At 34.9% G+C, this 16329-nt stretch overlaps 1 protein-coding gene across 11 annotated transcripts; it reads left to right on the forward strand.

Annotated features, from left to right (window-relative positions):
* The first annotated feature begins 1955 nt into the window (after positions 1 to 1955).
* Positions 1956 to 11675, forward strand: LOC110620888 (transmembrane protein 230). Of its 11 annotated transcripts, none has more exons than XM_021764831.2 (5): positions 1956 to 2142; positions 2756 to 3072; positions 3942 to 3989; positions 4220 to 4277; positions 6365 to 6694. In XM_021764831.2, exons 2-5 carry the CDS (start codon positions 2814 to 2816, stop codon positions 6372 to 6374), a joined length of 375 nt encoding a protein of 124 aa, XP_021620523.1. In that variant the 5' UTR covers positions 1956 to 2142; positions 2756 to 2813; the 3' UTR covers positions 6375 to 6694. The 11 variants fall into 11 exon arrangements, with proteins under 11 accessions (XP_021620523.1, XP_021620525.1, XP_043814991.1 ...); XM_021764833.2 differs by having other exon boundaries at positions 3951 to 3989; XM_043959056.1 differs by lacking the exons at positions 3942 to 3989; positions 4220 to 4277 and adding an exon at positions 11657 to 11675 and having other exon boundaries at positions 6365 to 6445.
* Positions 11676 to 16329: the final 4654 nt, after the last annotated feature.

Consider the following 16329-nt stretch of genomic DNA (forward strand, 5'->3'; position numbering starts at 1 on the left):
AATGCAGGTGGTTAGCTAGATGGAGTTGTAGGACTGGAGAATGAAAAATGATGACCTTCATGGGTAGAACTTAGGTCGTTTGGGGTGTTTCCGGTGTGGTTTTCATTGTGGTTGGCCATGTGGATCTCAATGGGTGTAATGAGGATGAGAATTCCGGTTATGAAAAGATCTCCTTCATTCCCATAGATGGCGCCAATTGATGATTTGAGATCCAGAAGGAGGTAGGGTTTTGGTATGTGTGAGTAAGCTTAACTTGAATAGTTCACGCCTTCTTCCTTTATTCCCTGTTCCGTTTGTCCTCTAGTGACGTCTAACTGCCACCCTGCTATAGTGCCACCTGTCATTATCATATAGGACCGTACATACAGATGTACTCCTCCCTCTCTTCATCGTTAGGTGGCTATTTAGTTCCCTCTGGCGCTCATGCAGACAGGGTCATGGGTATAGATGGATCCGTTCCCCACTGACCCATCAAGTCAAGTGAGCTAAATCCCTCTTTGTTGAGTCCGGGCCCTGGTCTGCCAAGCCTGTTCGAACGTAGTCTGGGTTGAACTTAGTCTGGGTTGTGTGCTAGTGGACAGGCTTGCATAGTGAGCTCTGGTGGGTTTTAGGCTTGTCTTTTCTATGAGAGCTCGACTACAGTCTGGGTGCCAGAAGTCCGACGGTCATCAATCACTATTCAATATGTGAACTACATATTTAATATTTAAATTGTTCTATTTTAATTTTAATTTTAAAAATTGATCAAAATTACACCTAAACATGAATGTTGGATCAATTTATTTAAAATTTAAATGTTTGAATTAAAATGTAAAATAATACAAATATTATGCTTTTTTTTATCAATTAATCAATTAAAAAATAATTATAATAATATATATGGCATGTTAACTAAATAATTAAATTGTCACATAAATTATCAAATTTAAGAATTCATAGATTAGCTAAAATTGCACTAGCAAAGATTATGTCAATTAAATTAAAATTAAAAAATTTAAATTAAAATATAAATACGAGGAAGTGTTGGAACTTTTTTAACTTAGTTGACCTTATTTTTAAAATTCAATAATTTAATCTTATATTTTGATTGTTAATAAAAATAATTAAACTGCATTTAAATATATAATATTATTTATTTTTTAGATTATATTAAAATTAATTTTTATATTTTTAAATTTTAAAAATAAATAGTTTAGTTCATAAATTTTGCTTTTACCAAACTAAAAAAATTTTTTTAACAAAAATATTTGGTAGAGTTAAAATGCTTTTACTAAACTAAAAAAAATTATTTTAACAAAATATTTGGTTGAGTTAAAATATGCATATTAAACTATTAGATTATTGATATTATATAAAATTCGTCCAAAGTAAACAGTAAGTTATATTTTAAAATTGGTTTTCATCCATAAAAAATAGGACTGAATGATTATGGTGTCCGAAACTAAGAAAAATAAAACTCGAGTATTTCAGAATAGATCGGTCTCTGATTAGACAAAACTCATTCTTTTAATTTTAGAATAAAACTTTATAAAAAAATTATCATTAATAGTTAAAATCCAATAAATCTCTTTTCGGTGATAATTTTTCAGAATAGATCGGTCTCTGATTAGACAAAATTCATCCTTTTAATTTTAGAATAAAACTTTATAAAAAAATTATCATTAATAGCTATAATCCAATAAATCTTTTTTCGGTGATAATTTTTCACTAACGAGTGATTTATTAAAAAATATTATATTTATTTTTATTTTTTTATAATATAAAAGAAAAACTATTACAAAGTAAAGATATGCTATTTTTGAAATGTAAAAATATTTTTTTATATTTTTATATAATTATTAAAATTTTTAATATTTTTAATTAATAATTATCTAATTTTGATGAATCTGAATATTAAATAAATTAAATGAAAGCAAATTTTGGCAATTTTTCCAAGTTTACATCCCATGAAAAGTCAAAGATTGTGGTCAAGCAGCCTGTATTGAGTTTTTCACTTCGTGTGCTCTTTCATCTCATCATTCCTATAAAACACATAATTTGTCAAATCCGACGTTCCAAATCGCTGTTGCGATGCGATCTAAAGTCATAGACAAGCTCCACTGTTATACAACCGTCGCCTCTGCTCTATATTGCCGGGGATAGGTAAATCTTCCTACGCCAAAACCTAACCTTCTCTCTCTCCCTCTATCTTCTGGAATTGGGATTCTTTACTGGGATCTTTGAAATCGGAAGAATTATGTCCCGTTTGATGATTCTTCTTTGGTTCCTTTCCAATTTGGTGCTACGGTAGATTACTCGTTCTGTTTAATTTCATTTTATTTGGTTAGATTTAAGTTTGGCTTATATCTATTTTGTATTTCTGGTTCTGGGTTTTTATTCTGAGAAATTATTTGAAATATGTGCAGTACTTTGCTCGTTTATAGATGCCTGTGATGTGAATATACACATATCTGTATGCAATCTCAAAAGCATAGCGCTTTCACATTTCCAGTTCGTATGTTAAGCTTCTACTAGTGTTTTTAGCTTCACCAGTGTTTTAGCTTGACCAATTGTCCAAATTTGGAGATGGATGGATTTGTTCTGCTTCTTTTTTTTCTTTTTTTTTTCTTTTTGTATGTAAATATTTTGTTTTGCTTGCCAATTCCAATGGGTTGTGCAACAACATATATAGATATTGATTGCTGTTGTGTTTTTACTCATATTTGTTGGTTTGGTTCTTTATATGACGTGTGAAGCAATTTGGTTGTGTTTTCAGCTATTAGGTTTTTCTCAAAAGACCTGATTGAGGATATTTAGGCGTTCTACAAAATAATATGGCGTCCAGGCGCCAAGTTCGTTATTCTCCACTTCCTGTTGACGAAACTGATGATGATTATCATGACCCTCGGTTTGAGTATAGACCTGGAGCCTTTGATAAAGTCCCTTGGAAATCCATAACCCTTGCACTTTTTCTGCTCTTTCTTGGATCATTACTTCTCTTCCTTTCATTCTTCATCTTAACTGGCCACATGGGTGGAGAGAAATCCCAAGGCTATGGTCTCTTGGCCCTTGGAATCCTTGCTTTCCTGCCAGGTGCGTTGGAACACACTGGATATTTGATAGCACTGATATGTATTTCTATGTGAATCATTAGTAACGATTTTTGCACACTGTTTTGCATGATCATGGCTCTTTGGAATTTGATTCTCAGAATTGAGGAATGAATTGGAGGTCAGAGGTTCTTGTAAACTGGTCCTTGAGTTTTAGAACTTGAAGTCCAAATTGGAATAAAAATTATCTAGAGCTATTATTTTCTTGAGAACCCTAAGAACCAAGAAGGAAAATTAAGCGTAAAACAGGAGCAGTTTCCTACACATTTCAATCAAACACATTTATGCATTCTTATGGATTTGCGTTTCATACATGTCCATGATCAAATTTAATTTAGAGATGAAATTTTAGGTTACTTCAGAAATTCAGATTATTGCGTGTTTAATATATAGGTGAAAATGTGAGAACTATCATTGTGGTAAGTGGGATAGCTTTGTCAAAGGCAAATTTAGTTTAGTTCACAAATTCAGATTATTGATGGTTAAATATATGAGGTGAAAGTTAGAGAACTCATCATTGTGGTAAGTAGGATAATTTTGGATGCTTACTATCATTCATAATTTGTAGTTCAGCCTCAAACCTTATAAACTCCATGATTTCGAGAAGCAGCTACTCTATAATAATCTTGTTTGATGTTTGATTATACTTCCAGACTCCAGTTATTAGTTATCAATTAATAGGACTTAGCATAATGAATTTGGCCTTTCTTTTGTTTTGTGGAGGCTTGTTTAATTTCTTTTATGTTGTCTTTGGTAGAGAATAGATGAAAACAAACTTCTCTTCATTTTCTTTCTCGCCTTTCCTCCTCATTTTGCATTGCCTATCTCATAAATGTGGACTCTAACCTTCAGCGTCACTAGGATGTTCTTCACCAAGTCATTTACCCCTTCATGGCACAGGTACCTTTATGGTCCAATTAATTGTTACTGTATCTTGTCTCTATAATCTGAAGGATGAAGAAAAAAGAGTCCTTGCTATATTTAGAGAGGATTTGATAAGATTACTTCCATTCTTTACTGATTGGAATCTTTGGTTAATTTTATGAATAGTTGAATGCATATATATGGATAGATAAGATCATATTTATTTAGTTGCATTTTGTCTCATCTCGTGAAGTCAGTAATTGCAGGGCTTGTGTTCAGTATAGGCTTCTCCTCATTACCCATTTCATGTCTAAATATTGACAGGTACTAGCTGATGTTTCCATCATAATGCATTGGGATATTGTATTTTAAATGTCAGTCACAAACTTTACCTTTTCACGCATGTTGATTTCCTGGAACTATTGGCTGATCCTGTTTCCATTCAGTATTCTATCTGCTTGATGTTTTTGGTAATAATGCTATAAATTCATTTACAATAAGGCCTATTGCAAGAAAAATCCAAATGTTTGTGCTAATTCACATTTATAACGATATCTTTAAATATTGTATGATAAAGCCAAACATTTTCTATTTGTTGTAATTGTAGCCAAAAAACTAAATTAATTTGAAAGAATAAATCAAAATATAGTCCTTGAACTTTGACAAAAACCTACAACTTGGTCTTTATATTTTCAAAATCAAACAGTCTAGTCCCTCACATTCTATCATATGTGAAAATTGGTCCCTCTACTCAATTTTCTATCAAAATCCCATTAAGTTTAGTAAAAATAACTAAAATGTCCTTTATTATAATTTGAAAGTAAATATATTTTATATTTACTTTACATTGTTTTATTTGTTTATAAAAAAATATAGTATTAATTACTATGTCTTTTAAAAAAAATGCTAAAATTTAATTTTAAAATTATATCTAACATCTCAATCATAAAAAGTTCTAAAATAATAAAAATATTTTCAATTGCATAGAAAATTATAGAAAACCCTTTTGGCCTTAAAATCTCCCAATGGTTTTCAGCTTTCAAACCTATTAGTATTCTACGTCCTACAAAATATTATTCTTATAATTGGGAAATAAATTTTATGTAGTCAATAGGTATCAGGATTTAAACAAATTCCTGAGTCCTACATACAAATATATGCTTTGATGATTAGTCGCCTTTTTCAACTTATGAAGAATTTAAAGATTATCGTTACATCGGAAGATTGAAAAATATGTTACTGATTTCCTCTGTAGTAAAGGCATTTTGATCATTCTTGTTAAAATTAAAGGTATGTTGAATGAAAAATTGGATAGAGAGACTAATTTATTTATATATATATATATAAAGTAAGGATTAAATTGTTTGATTTTGAAAAAATACATGGTTTAAATTGTAGATTTTGCTTAAACTTAGGGACTTTGTAATTTATTCTAAACATACTGAATTCAATTAAGCCCTTAGGTTAAAATTTGGCTAGAGTTATAACAAATTGAAATCATTTAGCTTTGATGTACAACATGTAAGAATTTGGCTGAAATTGATAATTCGCATAAACAGTTAGACTTTTTAGTCGAATAGCCCCCATAATAATCATTAAGGAAGTAGAGATTTTTCGATGGGCTATTGTGCCTGCTGGAATCAAGTAATTTCCTTTGATTCTTTCTCAGCCCGGGTTTATCCAGTAAACTGGTGAACTAAAAAGCCAAGCAACCTCCAGCCTTTTTTCAAATTTTCCATGTGACCTTGTGTGAATTGGCAGGTTGCCCCAGTCATCTTGAAGGAAAATTTTGTTGTAGTGCCAATAAGGAAATTTGAACCCGTGACCTCATTGTATGCTTACTATATGGCCACCACTTGAAACTTTAGCATTTTGTTTTCTCTTTATGTATATATTAAATTATTTTTTTTTTCATAAATAAATAACATGTACTGACTATTTCATAGATTATACAATATTAGTCATTTTAAAATTTTACATTTCATAGCAACAATATATGAGAATAAATGCATTCTTTAGTGTTACTTAATAATTTACTTATAAAATTTAATATTTTACTTTATGGAAATTTATCATTAGTTAGTTTTTGATATGGAAACTTATCTGTGGTTGGTCATTGCTATATTATCAGGTAACTATAGTATGATGACATTTTGAATGGTGATATGTCTGTTGCTGTCAAAAGAAATAACTGTGGTATGGTTGGTGTGGATAGCCAACTAGATTTTTGTCTCACAGTTAAAGTTGGTGTGTGCATGATTTCAATTTGCAGATTCACTAAATGTTCTACTACTTCAATTTGTTCTGTTTAATCATATATTTGATTCTCAAGATATAGGGAAGCATTTTTTAGACCATGTTTCTGAAGCGTCTTTTCACACATTGTCCTCTGCTCACTGGCTGCATTGTAGGCTTTTATGAAACTCGGATAGCATATTATTCATGGAGGGGGGCTAAAGGATATCGCTTTGCTTCAATTCCAAGTTATTAAGGTACGGATTCTCGCTTGTAGACTGTCTAATTACCTCCATGAATCCACCAAATAGTAGATGTGCTGCTCATTCATGGGTTAGATTATCTTTAGCTCTCTCTTTATCCACCTTCTAGTTTTGGATAATGTTTCATCTATGTATTTGATTAATTTGTAATTTGTAATTAGAATTAGGATTATATAATTGTAGTCCATCACAAATAAATTAGTTGGGATTGTATCTAGTGGTAAGAGTTCGTTTTGTTTGTAACTTGGTTATATTTGAATTCCAATATTTCCTTCACTATTGCCGTTATGATTCAATGGTATATATCTAAATGAAATGACAAGCCTATACAAATGAAAAACGTAAATGTTAAATGAATTTCATAAATTTTAATGTTTAGGATATATCAATTTGCTATTAGCTATAAGCTATTAGTTATTAATAACATCTATCAATTATCAATTGTAAACCAAACGGCACATAATTGCTAAATTCATACTGAATTCCCCTCCAAACATTAGAGGAATTTGTGATTATTTACGAAGCCAAGCTACGAGCAAATGGCGTATTAGCTCGTTAAAAAATAGATTGTGATATTAAAAGAAATAATTACTAAAAAATTTATTTTTTGGTAAAATTATGTCTTATAGCAATCAAATTTGAGAAATTACAGGCTTAATTACGATGCTGATACCATCGAGTTAAAACTGACAGTTGACATGATTATATGAAGTAATTCTATGTTGTGTTCAATCAATAACTATCACTTGTTATAAATATGGTTCAATTAAGAAACTTTAAGCTTACAAAGATGAAAAAAGAAAGAAAACGAAAAAAGAAAAGAAAAAAGAAAAGCTTTTTCCGGTGAATTAAACACCTACCTTTTTAACCAATTGCTGCCTTTTTCTTCTCTTCAAATTTTACTCATAAAAGAGAATCCTGAATAGGCATGGGAAGGCAAAAATGTGTTTAAAAGGCTGCCAATGCCAAGTCATGAGTTTTTTTTTTCTCATAAATGAATAGGTTCCATTAGAGGGTTAATGGGCGAAAGGAAACAAGAAGATTATTATAAGAATTTACAAGTCTTTAGGGCTCAACATAATAAAAAAAAATCAAGAAGCATCAAAATCTTAAAGATCCAACTCGAAAAAACTCAATTCCCCAACCTGAAAGACGAAAGGACAAGAACAATACTCCTCTTTTTTGTATAGTCCGTTTGTCATTAGCGATAAAGCCAGTGAAGCCAATCTTCCATTGTAGCCAAAAGCCTTTAATAAACTAATGAAATCCAAAGAGAAGCCACACAAGCAAACAAGGATGGATCTTCCACAATCGAGAGGGCTGGTGATCAAAACCGCAAGGCACATGCAACCGAATTGAGTAGATATAGCAATGCCAAATGCCTCAAATGGGAAGCCAAACTTTCTCAATTATGTCAAGCAACCACCTCCAGAGCTGAGAAGAAATTTCTAGAAAGATGATTCTAGCGAGTGGAAGGGAGAAGATAATTCAAGTGGAACTCTGTAGAGTTCACTGCCTCCCTCAACAGGTAAGCTCTTTAAACATCGATTTGGGAAGCCTAAAAACCAAACTCATAAAAGGAAGAAAAAAACACAATAAAAACACACCGACAAGCTAAAGAAATTTTCCTCACAAAAAGTATCACCTACTAGAAATAAGAAACAAAAACAAAAATTTTGAATAGCCCTCACTTGAAATGGATAGAAAAAAAAACCCATATTCGGGTAGAGGTAAGGGAGGAGGTACCCCACCTAGAAAGAGTAGGAGCAGTCGCGCTAAGCCGACACAGTTGAGTCCTGTTACCTTATAAAAGATGAAGCCTTTAAATGAAAGAAAACTCTCTCTATATCAATATTTTCTCTATGTCATAGTGTTAGCACCACTACTAAAGTCGATGCAGATTTCAAGTTTCATGTTTACAAGACGTTCACTCATGAGAATGTGAAGAAAGTAGAATTAAGTCAAGCCCATGATGCAAATAACAGTCAGTAAAAGTAGGAGCACATATTCTAATCAGTTTTATTTCAGTTATTTAGTTGTTTCCATCCCTTAGTTATAAGAGGTTGAGCCTTCATATTTCTATGTTTTCCTTGTTTATAGGAGGAAGTTATTCCTTATGCAGTGTATTTAAACAAGTTAATTGAATAAAGAGAGCATATAAAAATTTTCCAAAGTTTTGAGTACTTCAACTCAAGAGGTCCAGGTTCTCTTTAACGAATCTGAATATTATCTCCAACATAGGTTGTCGAAAGAAAACACCCTCAAATCCTTCACAATCTTCACCCATCCAACCAAATACCACAACATTTAGACCCATAACTAGATCCATATCAAGGAACCTTAATAAATTTATATCAGAGTCAATAGTTATGGGAGATTCCATTCAACAATAACTTGACTATCTCTTTTCTTTTATTTGAAGATGACGGAAAGAAGACCCAATCCCAACTCGATGACTTGAGTTCAAAATTAGAACTTCTCACCTAAAGTGACAGCAGTAATAATAAGACATCCAAAGGAAAAAACTCAACGGGAGCGTAAGGGATTCTAGGTTCTGAATATATCAGAGGAGGCACAGTTGTCCTTAAATTTATAAAACTTAATTTTCCTCGCTTTGATGGCCAAGAAGATCCTTTGGGGTGGCTTAGCTACTGTGAGCATTTTTTTCGCCATCAACGAATTTTAGAAGAGGAAAAAGTCAACCTCGCTTTTTTTCATATGGAAGGTACAACACAACTATGTTTCCTTCAAATGCTTCATGACACATTTGATCCTTCTTGGGAGGACTTCAAACACTAGTGTCATTTACGTTTTGGTCCATCTATTCACAGTAACAAATTTGGTGAGTTGGCAAAACTAAAATAAGTGGAAAAAGTAGCTGAGTACCAAGCCAAATTTGAGAACCTTGTCTCCAGATCTGGCCCCATCACTCAAAATAAAAAATTCAGCTTTTTCTTAGTGGACTACAAGAGCATATTTTCGTTGAAGTTAAGCTCCATCACCCTCAAAATTTGGTGAAAACTATGAGTTATTCCAGATTGTATGAATGCAAGAGTATTTCTCATTCATCTAGATTCACTAGCACTCGAAAGAAGAAGCTTCCACTCTCAACATCTGCATCACCTTTGCCGAATAGGATGGTGAAGCATTTGAATCAGGCTGAAATGGAGGACCGAAGGCAAAAGGGGCTTTGTTTCAATTATGATGAACTTTTTATTCGCGGTCATCAATGCAAGAAGCTATTTTGGATCGATTTGATAGAACAAAAAATTGAATTAGCCGCAAAATTTGAAACCCAAGATGAGGAATAGATGCTTGAGATCTCATTAAATGCCACCACGGGAATTCAGCCTGGACAATGCGTGTGCATGGGCAATGAAATGAAAAACAAGTTCTTATCTCAATTGACTCTGGTACCACTCATAGTTTTGTTGATTTTAAATTGTTGATATAATACAATGTGAATGTAATACTCGGCTAGACTCCGGTATCGGAATTCCTATTGTCCGGTGGAATCTCGGATGTCGGAAACCTCTAGAAGGGCAAAAATCATGTTTTCACAAATGTTTTAATGTATTTTATGGTTTTAAGCAAAAAGGAAATTGAGTTTTAAATGAAAAAGACCAAGGAGACATTTCCAGGTTCGGCCGTCGAACCTCAAGTTCGGCCGCCGAACGTGGGATGGTTTAGGGGGGCAAGTTAGGCTTTCGAAAGTTTCAAAGGTTCGGCCGCCAAACCTCATGTTCGGCCGCTGAACTTGCATGAGTTTTGGAGGCACTTTAGGCTGCCGAAAGGTGGTCTGGCAGCCCCTATATAAGAGCTCCATGGCCGAAACAAGGGAGTTTTCTCCCCATTTTCGGCCACAGTGAGTTTCTGCTCTCCTATGGTTCATTTTTGATGTTTTTCCTTCAATCTTTCACGTTTTAACAAGCTTTATGTGGATTTGAAGATATTTGAACAAAAGAGCAAGTCTTGGAAGCTTGGAAACCAAAGAGTTGAGATCTCTCCCATCTCCAAGTTAGATCGTCTTTCCCCTCGTTCTTCAAGAGGTAAGAGTAGATCCATAGTTCCTTGTATGTTTTGAGCAAGTTTTATGAAGTTTCTTGGGGTAGAAATGCATGTGTAGGTTTATGTTGAATTTTTTGTTAAATATGTGCTTATGAACAATGTGGGTTGTGTGATGTGTTGTAGATGGGGTTTAGGATAGTTTGAAGCCCCTAGGAGCTTGTATGCTTGAGTATGCATGTTGTAGAATAGGAAAATGCATGATTGAATGTGTTGGGAGGCGTTTATGCATGAGGAAGGCTGAGTTTCTGCCCTTTGGGAAGAACTCAGGTTCGGCAGCCGAAGGCTCTTTCGGCCGCCGAACCTGCCTGTGGTAGCATATATCGGCTGCCGAACCCTGCCCCCGAAAGACGACTTTCGGCTCTGGAAGGGACTTTCGGCTGTCGAAGGTGCCGCCGAACATGCATGAGTTTCGTCTCTGGAGGGAACCTTCGGTCGCCGAAGGTGCATGACTTTCGGCTCTGGAGGGCCTTTCAGCCGCCGAACCTGCCGCCGAAAGTGCGCTGTTCAGCCCTCCTTTGCATGATTTCTATGATTGTTTTAAGGTGTTTTAGGGGGTTTTTGGGGAGTATTTTAGAGTCATGTTCTTGGTTGTGTGGTCCCTCATTTGAGTCCACCTGTGTAGGTTCGGACCCGAGGAACCGAGGACCTCAGCAGTGAGATAGCTGCTTCGGAGTCATTAGAGCTTCAGCCAGAGGTGAGTGGAATAACTCATTACGTTTCAAAGCAAATAAATAAATTTTGAGCATGATACATGCATCATGAATGCCATGAGATATACTAGGGTATTTGCATTAGAATTCATGAATATGTTGCATTGCATAATATGTTGTTGATGCGGATGAATGTTGGATGATCCATAGCCCTCGATCTATGATGTGATGATATGATATGTATGGTACGGAATGAAAGACCAGAGGGACCCATTCTACGTTCACTGGCACCATGTAAGTGAAAGACCAGGACCCATTCTACGTTCTGGCACTATGGAATTATGTAGAGGGCTATTGGTGACAAGTTCATCCTTTACGTGATATGTTTGTGATGTGATGCATTTCATGGAAGCATGGACTTTAAATTTAATGTTTTACTATTATGCTCACTGGGCTTTATAGCTCACCCCTCTCCCTTAACCCTCAGATTTGCAGGTACAGGGTAGACCAGGAGGTCAGCAGGAGTAGAGTCATGTTTTATGTAATAGCTAGCTGTGGACATGAATATGATGTAATGTATTGATGCTTATGGAAGTTTAGAGTTGTGCTTGACCATAGTATGATGTTAATCCCTTTCTAGTACATGATCTTAAATGTTAATGATGATTATTGTAAACCAAGCTTAATGTATATTATGTTACCCCATTGAAGTATTTGATGAGGACTCCAGTGAGGGGATTTATGTTATGATTTGTGCATGCACAGGTTAAGTTTGGTGAATGAATGAAAGAATGACAGAATGAATGAAAGAATGATAGAATGAATGAAAGAATGAATGAATGAGTGAATGAATGATCAATGAGAAAGTTTTAAAATTTTTATGTAATTGTTGATCATGTATGAGATTAAACAGGTTTACAGGATGGATGTTTGGCTTGCTACGGGTCCCGGCGGCCTTAAACCGACCTGGGTCCTAGCGCCGGTAGCGGTCCGGTTTTCGGGTCGTTACAGTGAAAATTTTCAAACGAAATAATTTCAAAGTAGTGGTTGCCAATGGAGAGATAATTAATAGTCCTGTGGTTTGCAATGATGTTCCTCTTTGAATGGGATAAAATAGTTTTATGCCTGAATTATTTATTTTCACCTTGAGTGGCTTTGATGTTATTTTGGGAGTAAATTGGCTTAGGTTATTAGGCTCAATTTTATGAGATTTTGATAATATGCTTATGAAGTTCACTCGGAAAAAGAAAGAAGTGGAGTTAAAAAACCTACAAAAACACAACCTAAGCCCAAATTCGTATACTTGTACTTCCTTAGCCCTAACACCAAATGAAATTCTCAAGTAGCCTCTTGAAACAGAAAAACTCCTCTTGGAATATGCTACCCTCTTTGTTGAACTCACTCACCTACCATCACAGAGACATTGTGATCATCATATTCCTTTGGAAAATGATGTCGGACCTATTGTAGTTCGCCATTATCGTTTATCCTCATGCCCGAAAAGATGAAATTGAATAACAGTATTCTATCATGTTTCAACAAGTCATAATAAGACCTAACTAATCTCCTTTCTCATCCCCTATACTTCTTGTGCCAAAAGCTTATAGTTCTTGGAAACTTTATATTGATTATAGAGAACTCAATACTAGGACCATCAAAGATAAATTTCCAATTCCAGTGATTGATGAGCTATTGGAAGTGTTGCATGGTGCCAAATACTTTATGAAATTGGATTTGCAATGCGGATACCATCAGATTCGGATGTATGAGCCAAATATTGAGAAGACGGCCTTTCAAACCCATCATGGTCATTTCGGATTTTTGGTGATGCCATTTGGTCTCTCAAATTCCCCATCCACATTTCAAGCGATGAATGTGATATTTCAGTCCTATCTCAGAAAATTTATTTTGGTATTTTTTGATGATATTTTGGTATACAGCCGTATATGGATGGAACACTTGCAATAATTACGAAATGTTTTTGAGTTGTTGTTGCATAACCAATTATTCCTAAAAAAATCCAAGTGTTTTTTTGCTCAATCTCAAATGAAGTACTTGGGTCACATCATCATTATTGATAGAATAGCTGTTGACTCTAATAAAATTTCGGCAATTCTAGATTGGCCAAAACCTACCACCATCAAGGGTCTTCAAGCTTTTCTTGGAATCACTTGATACTACAAAAAATTTATCCAGAATTATGGCATAATTGCCTCTCCTTTTACAACAATACTCTAGAAAAATGCATTTTAGTGGACCGAGCAATCTTCATTTGCTTTTGAATAATTAAAGGCAATTATGACAACAACCCCAATCTTGGCTCTTTCTAATTTTTTAAAAGGCTTTGTTATTGAATGTGATGCTTCCGATACAAGCATTGGTGCTGTTTTATTACAAAATAACAAATATATTGTTTATTTTAGCAGGCCATTAGCACTTCGACATAAATGTCTTCCTACTTATGAAAAAGAATTGATTTGATTGGTCAAGACAATCAAGCACTGGCGATCATATCTCTGGAATCAAAAGTTCATCATTCGTACAGATCATTACAACCAAAAATTCTTGTTAGAACAGAAATTGTTGACATCTCCTCAACAGAATTGGATTGATTAGATTTTAGGTTATGACTTCTCTGTTGAATACAAAGTTGATCGCCACAATATTATTGTTGATGTTGTACCTCAAAGATATGTTGAGGACTCCTTTTTAATGGCAATTTTCATGTCGAACACAACTTATTCGATGAAATTAGAAAAGAGCAACAAAATTCAGCTGATGTTCAACAATTAATTGCTGCTGTTTAGTCAGGCAATGCTGCCAACAATTGAAGTTTCAATCAAGGGCTATTATTATTCAAAAATAGGGTCTATTTGGCCATATCTTTTCCATCTATTCAGAGTGTATTAACTGCACTCCATTGTCCAGGGCATGAAGAGTATTAAAAAACACTCTATCATATTATGAAGGATTTCTATTGGCTAGGAATGAGAACTCAAGTTTTTGACTTTGTGCATTCCTATGGGGTTTGCCAGTGCCACAAGACTGTGACACTTCAACCCGCAGGTTTGCTCCAACCATTACTTGTTTCTATTCATGTTTAGTATGATATTTCTATTGATTTTGTGGAAGGATTGCCAATGTCTCGCAGAAAAAATGTGATACTGGTTGTGGTCGATAGATTCTTTAAGTATTGTCACTTAATTGCTTTGGCACATCCTTACACGGCTGTTAATGTTACACACCTATTTTTTAATAATATTTTCAAATGAACTGCCAAAAACTATGATTTTTTACCGAGACTTCACATTCATAAGTGCTTTCTCGACTGAACTTTTCTGCTTTTGTGGCATAAAGCTATATTTCAGTTATGCATACCATCTATAATTCGATGGCTAGACAGAGGTCACTAATCGCACTATTGAGATGTACTTGAGATGCTTTACTAGTAAAAAGTCAACTAAATGGATAGAGTGGTTGTCTTTGGCGGAGTATTGCTATAATACAATCTATAATCTCTGAAAGCCACATCTTTTGAAGTGGTCTACGAATGTTCATCCCCTCAATTGCTTTCTTATTACCCAAGTCTCTCAAAACTAGATGTCATTGATCAAGCCTTACAAAATAAAGACGCTATCTTGGATTCATTATGCAATAATTTGATAAAGGCTCAACAAAAGATGAAATCCACCTATGACACTCATCACAGAAAACTGGAATTTTAAGTTGGGGATTACGTTTTGCTCCGTTTACAACCTTACCGTTAATTGTTCATAGCAAATTGTAAGAATCAAAAGCTGCTGGCTAAGTTCTATGGGCCTTTTCCTATCTTGCAGCACATTGATATTATGACTTACAAACTGGATTTGCCATCGGAATCTAAAATTTAACCAGTTTTTTATGTTTCCAACCTCAAACCTTTCCACGAAGGATAAAACTTTCCAGCCATCCCGCGTCCACCATATTTACCTGACTTTCCTTGTAATGACCCCAAAATGGACCGTCACTGGCGCTAGGATTCAGGTCGATTTAAGGCCGTCAGAACTCGTAGCAAGCCTGCTATACTCTCTGTGTACCTGTAAATCTCATACATGATCATACATTTTCTGTGAAAATAAAAACTCTTTTCTGAACCAAGGCTTAACCTGTGCATGCACTATTTCTGTACTCTATACTCTGTACCCCTGACTAGAGCTTGCTCTAGATGGGTTAACTCATACCTGTTAAGCCTGGTTTTTCACATACTCTGTAAAACATATATACATATAGATCATGTACATAACAAATGATTTACAACACAAAATAACTAAGTCAAGCACAACTTTAACTGTATACACAACTCGTACATCTTTTTAATATTACATGTCCACTCTAAGCTATTACAAAACTCTTCTCTCTTCCTGTACTCTACTGGACTTCTCCTGTACACTGTACACTGAACCTGCAAGACTGGGGTTAAGGGAGTGGGATGAGCTCTATAGCCCAGTGAGTAGAACAGTAAAACAAGTCATAAAATATGATCTTATGGAATGCATCATATTACAGACAATTCACATCAAAGGTAAACCTGTCACCACATAGTCCCAGTAACTGTTCCGTGCCAGGCCGTAGACTGGGGTCCTGGTCTTCCTGTACTGTATATTTATACGTGTATATAACACCTGTACTTACCATTTGCCAGGGCGTAGACTGGGCACCTGGTCTTTACTATACCTGCCAGGCCGTAGAATGGGGTCCTGGACTTTACTATACTTGCCAGGCCGTAGAATGGGGTCCTGGACTTTACTATACTTGCCAGGCCGTAGAATGGGGTCCTGGACTTCCTGTCTAGAACTATTGGATCATTCAGCATTCACCCACATCAACAAATAACTAGAACATAAATCTTATCCTTCTAGAGCATTCCGACATCCTGGATTCCACCGGACGACAGGAATTCCGATGCCGGACTCTAGCCGGGTATTACATTCCTCCATAAATTCCTCTAGCCATTCTTGACCATCGAACTGTTGGCCGGAAGTCACAGGTCCTCATTCACTGGCAGAACGCTTCTCCAAATGATGCTTCTTAGGAAAGTGTTGAATCCTTGCAACAACAAATTTCAAAATTTTCATTTGAGGACAAACGACTTTTGGAGGAGGGGAGTAATATTAGCACCAC

The sequence above is a fragment of the Manihot esculenta genome, chromosome 8, assembly GCF_001659605.2.
Source record: "Manihot esculenta cultivar AM560-2 chromosome 8, M.esculenta_v8, whole genome shotgun sequence".
Classification (NCBI taxonomy): domain Eukaryota; kingdom Viridiplantae; phylum Streptophyta; class Magnoliopsida; order Malpighiales; family Euphorbiaceae; genus Manihot; species Manihot esculenta.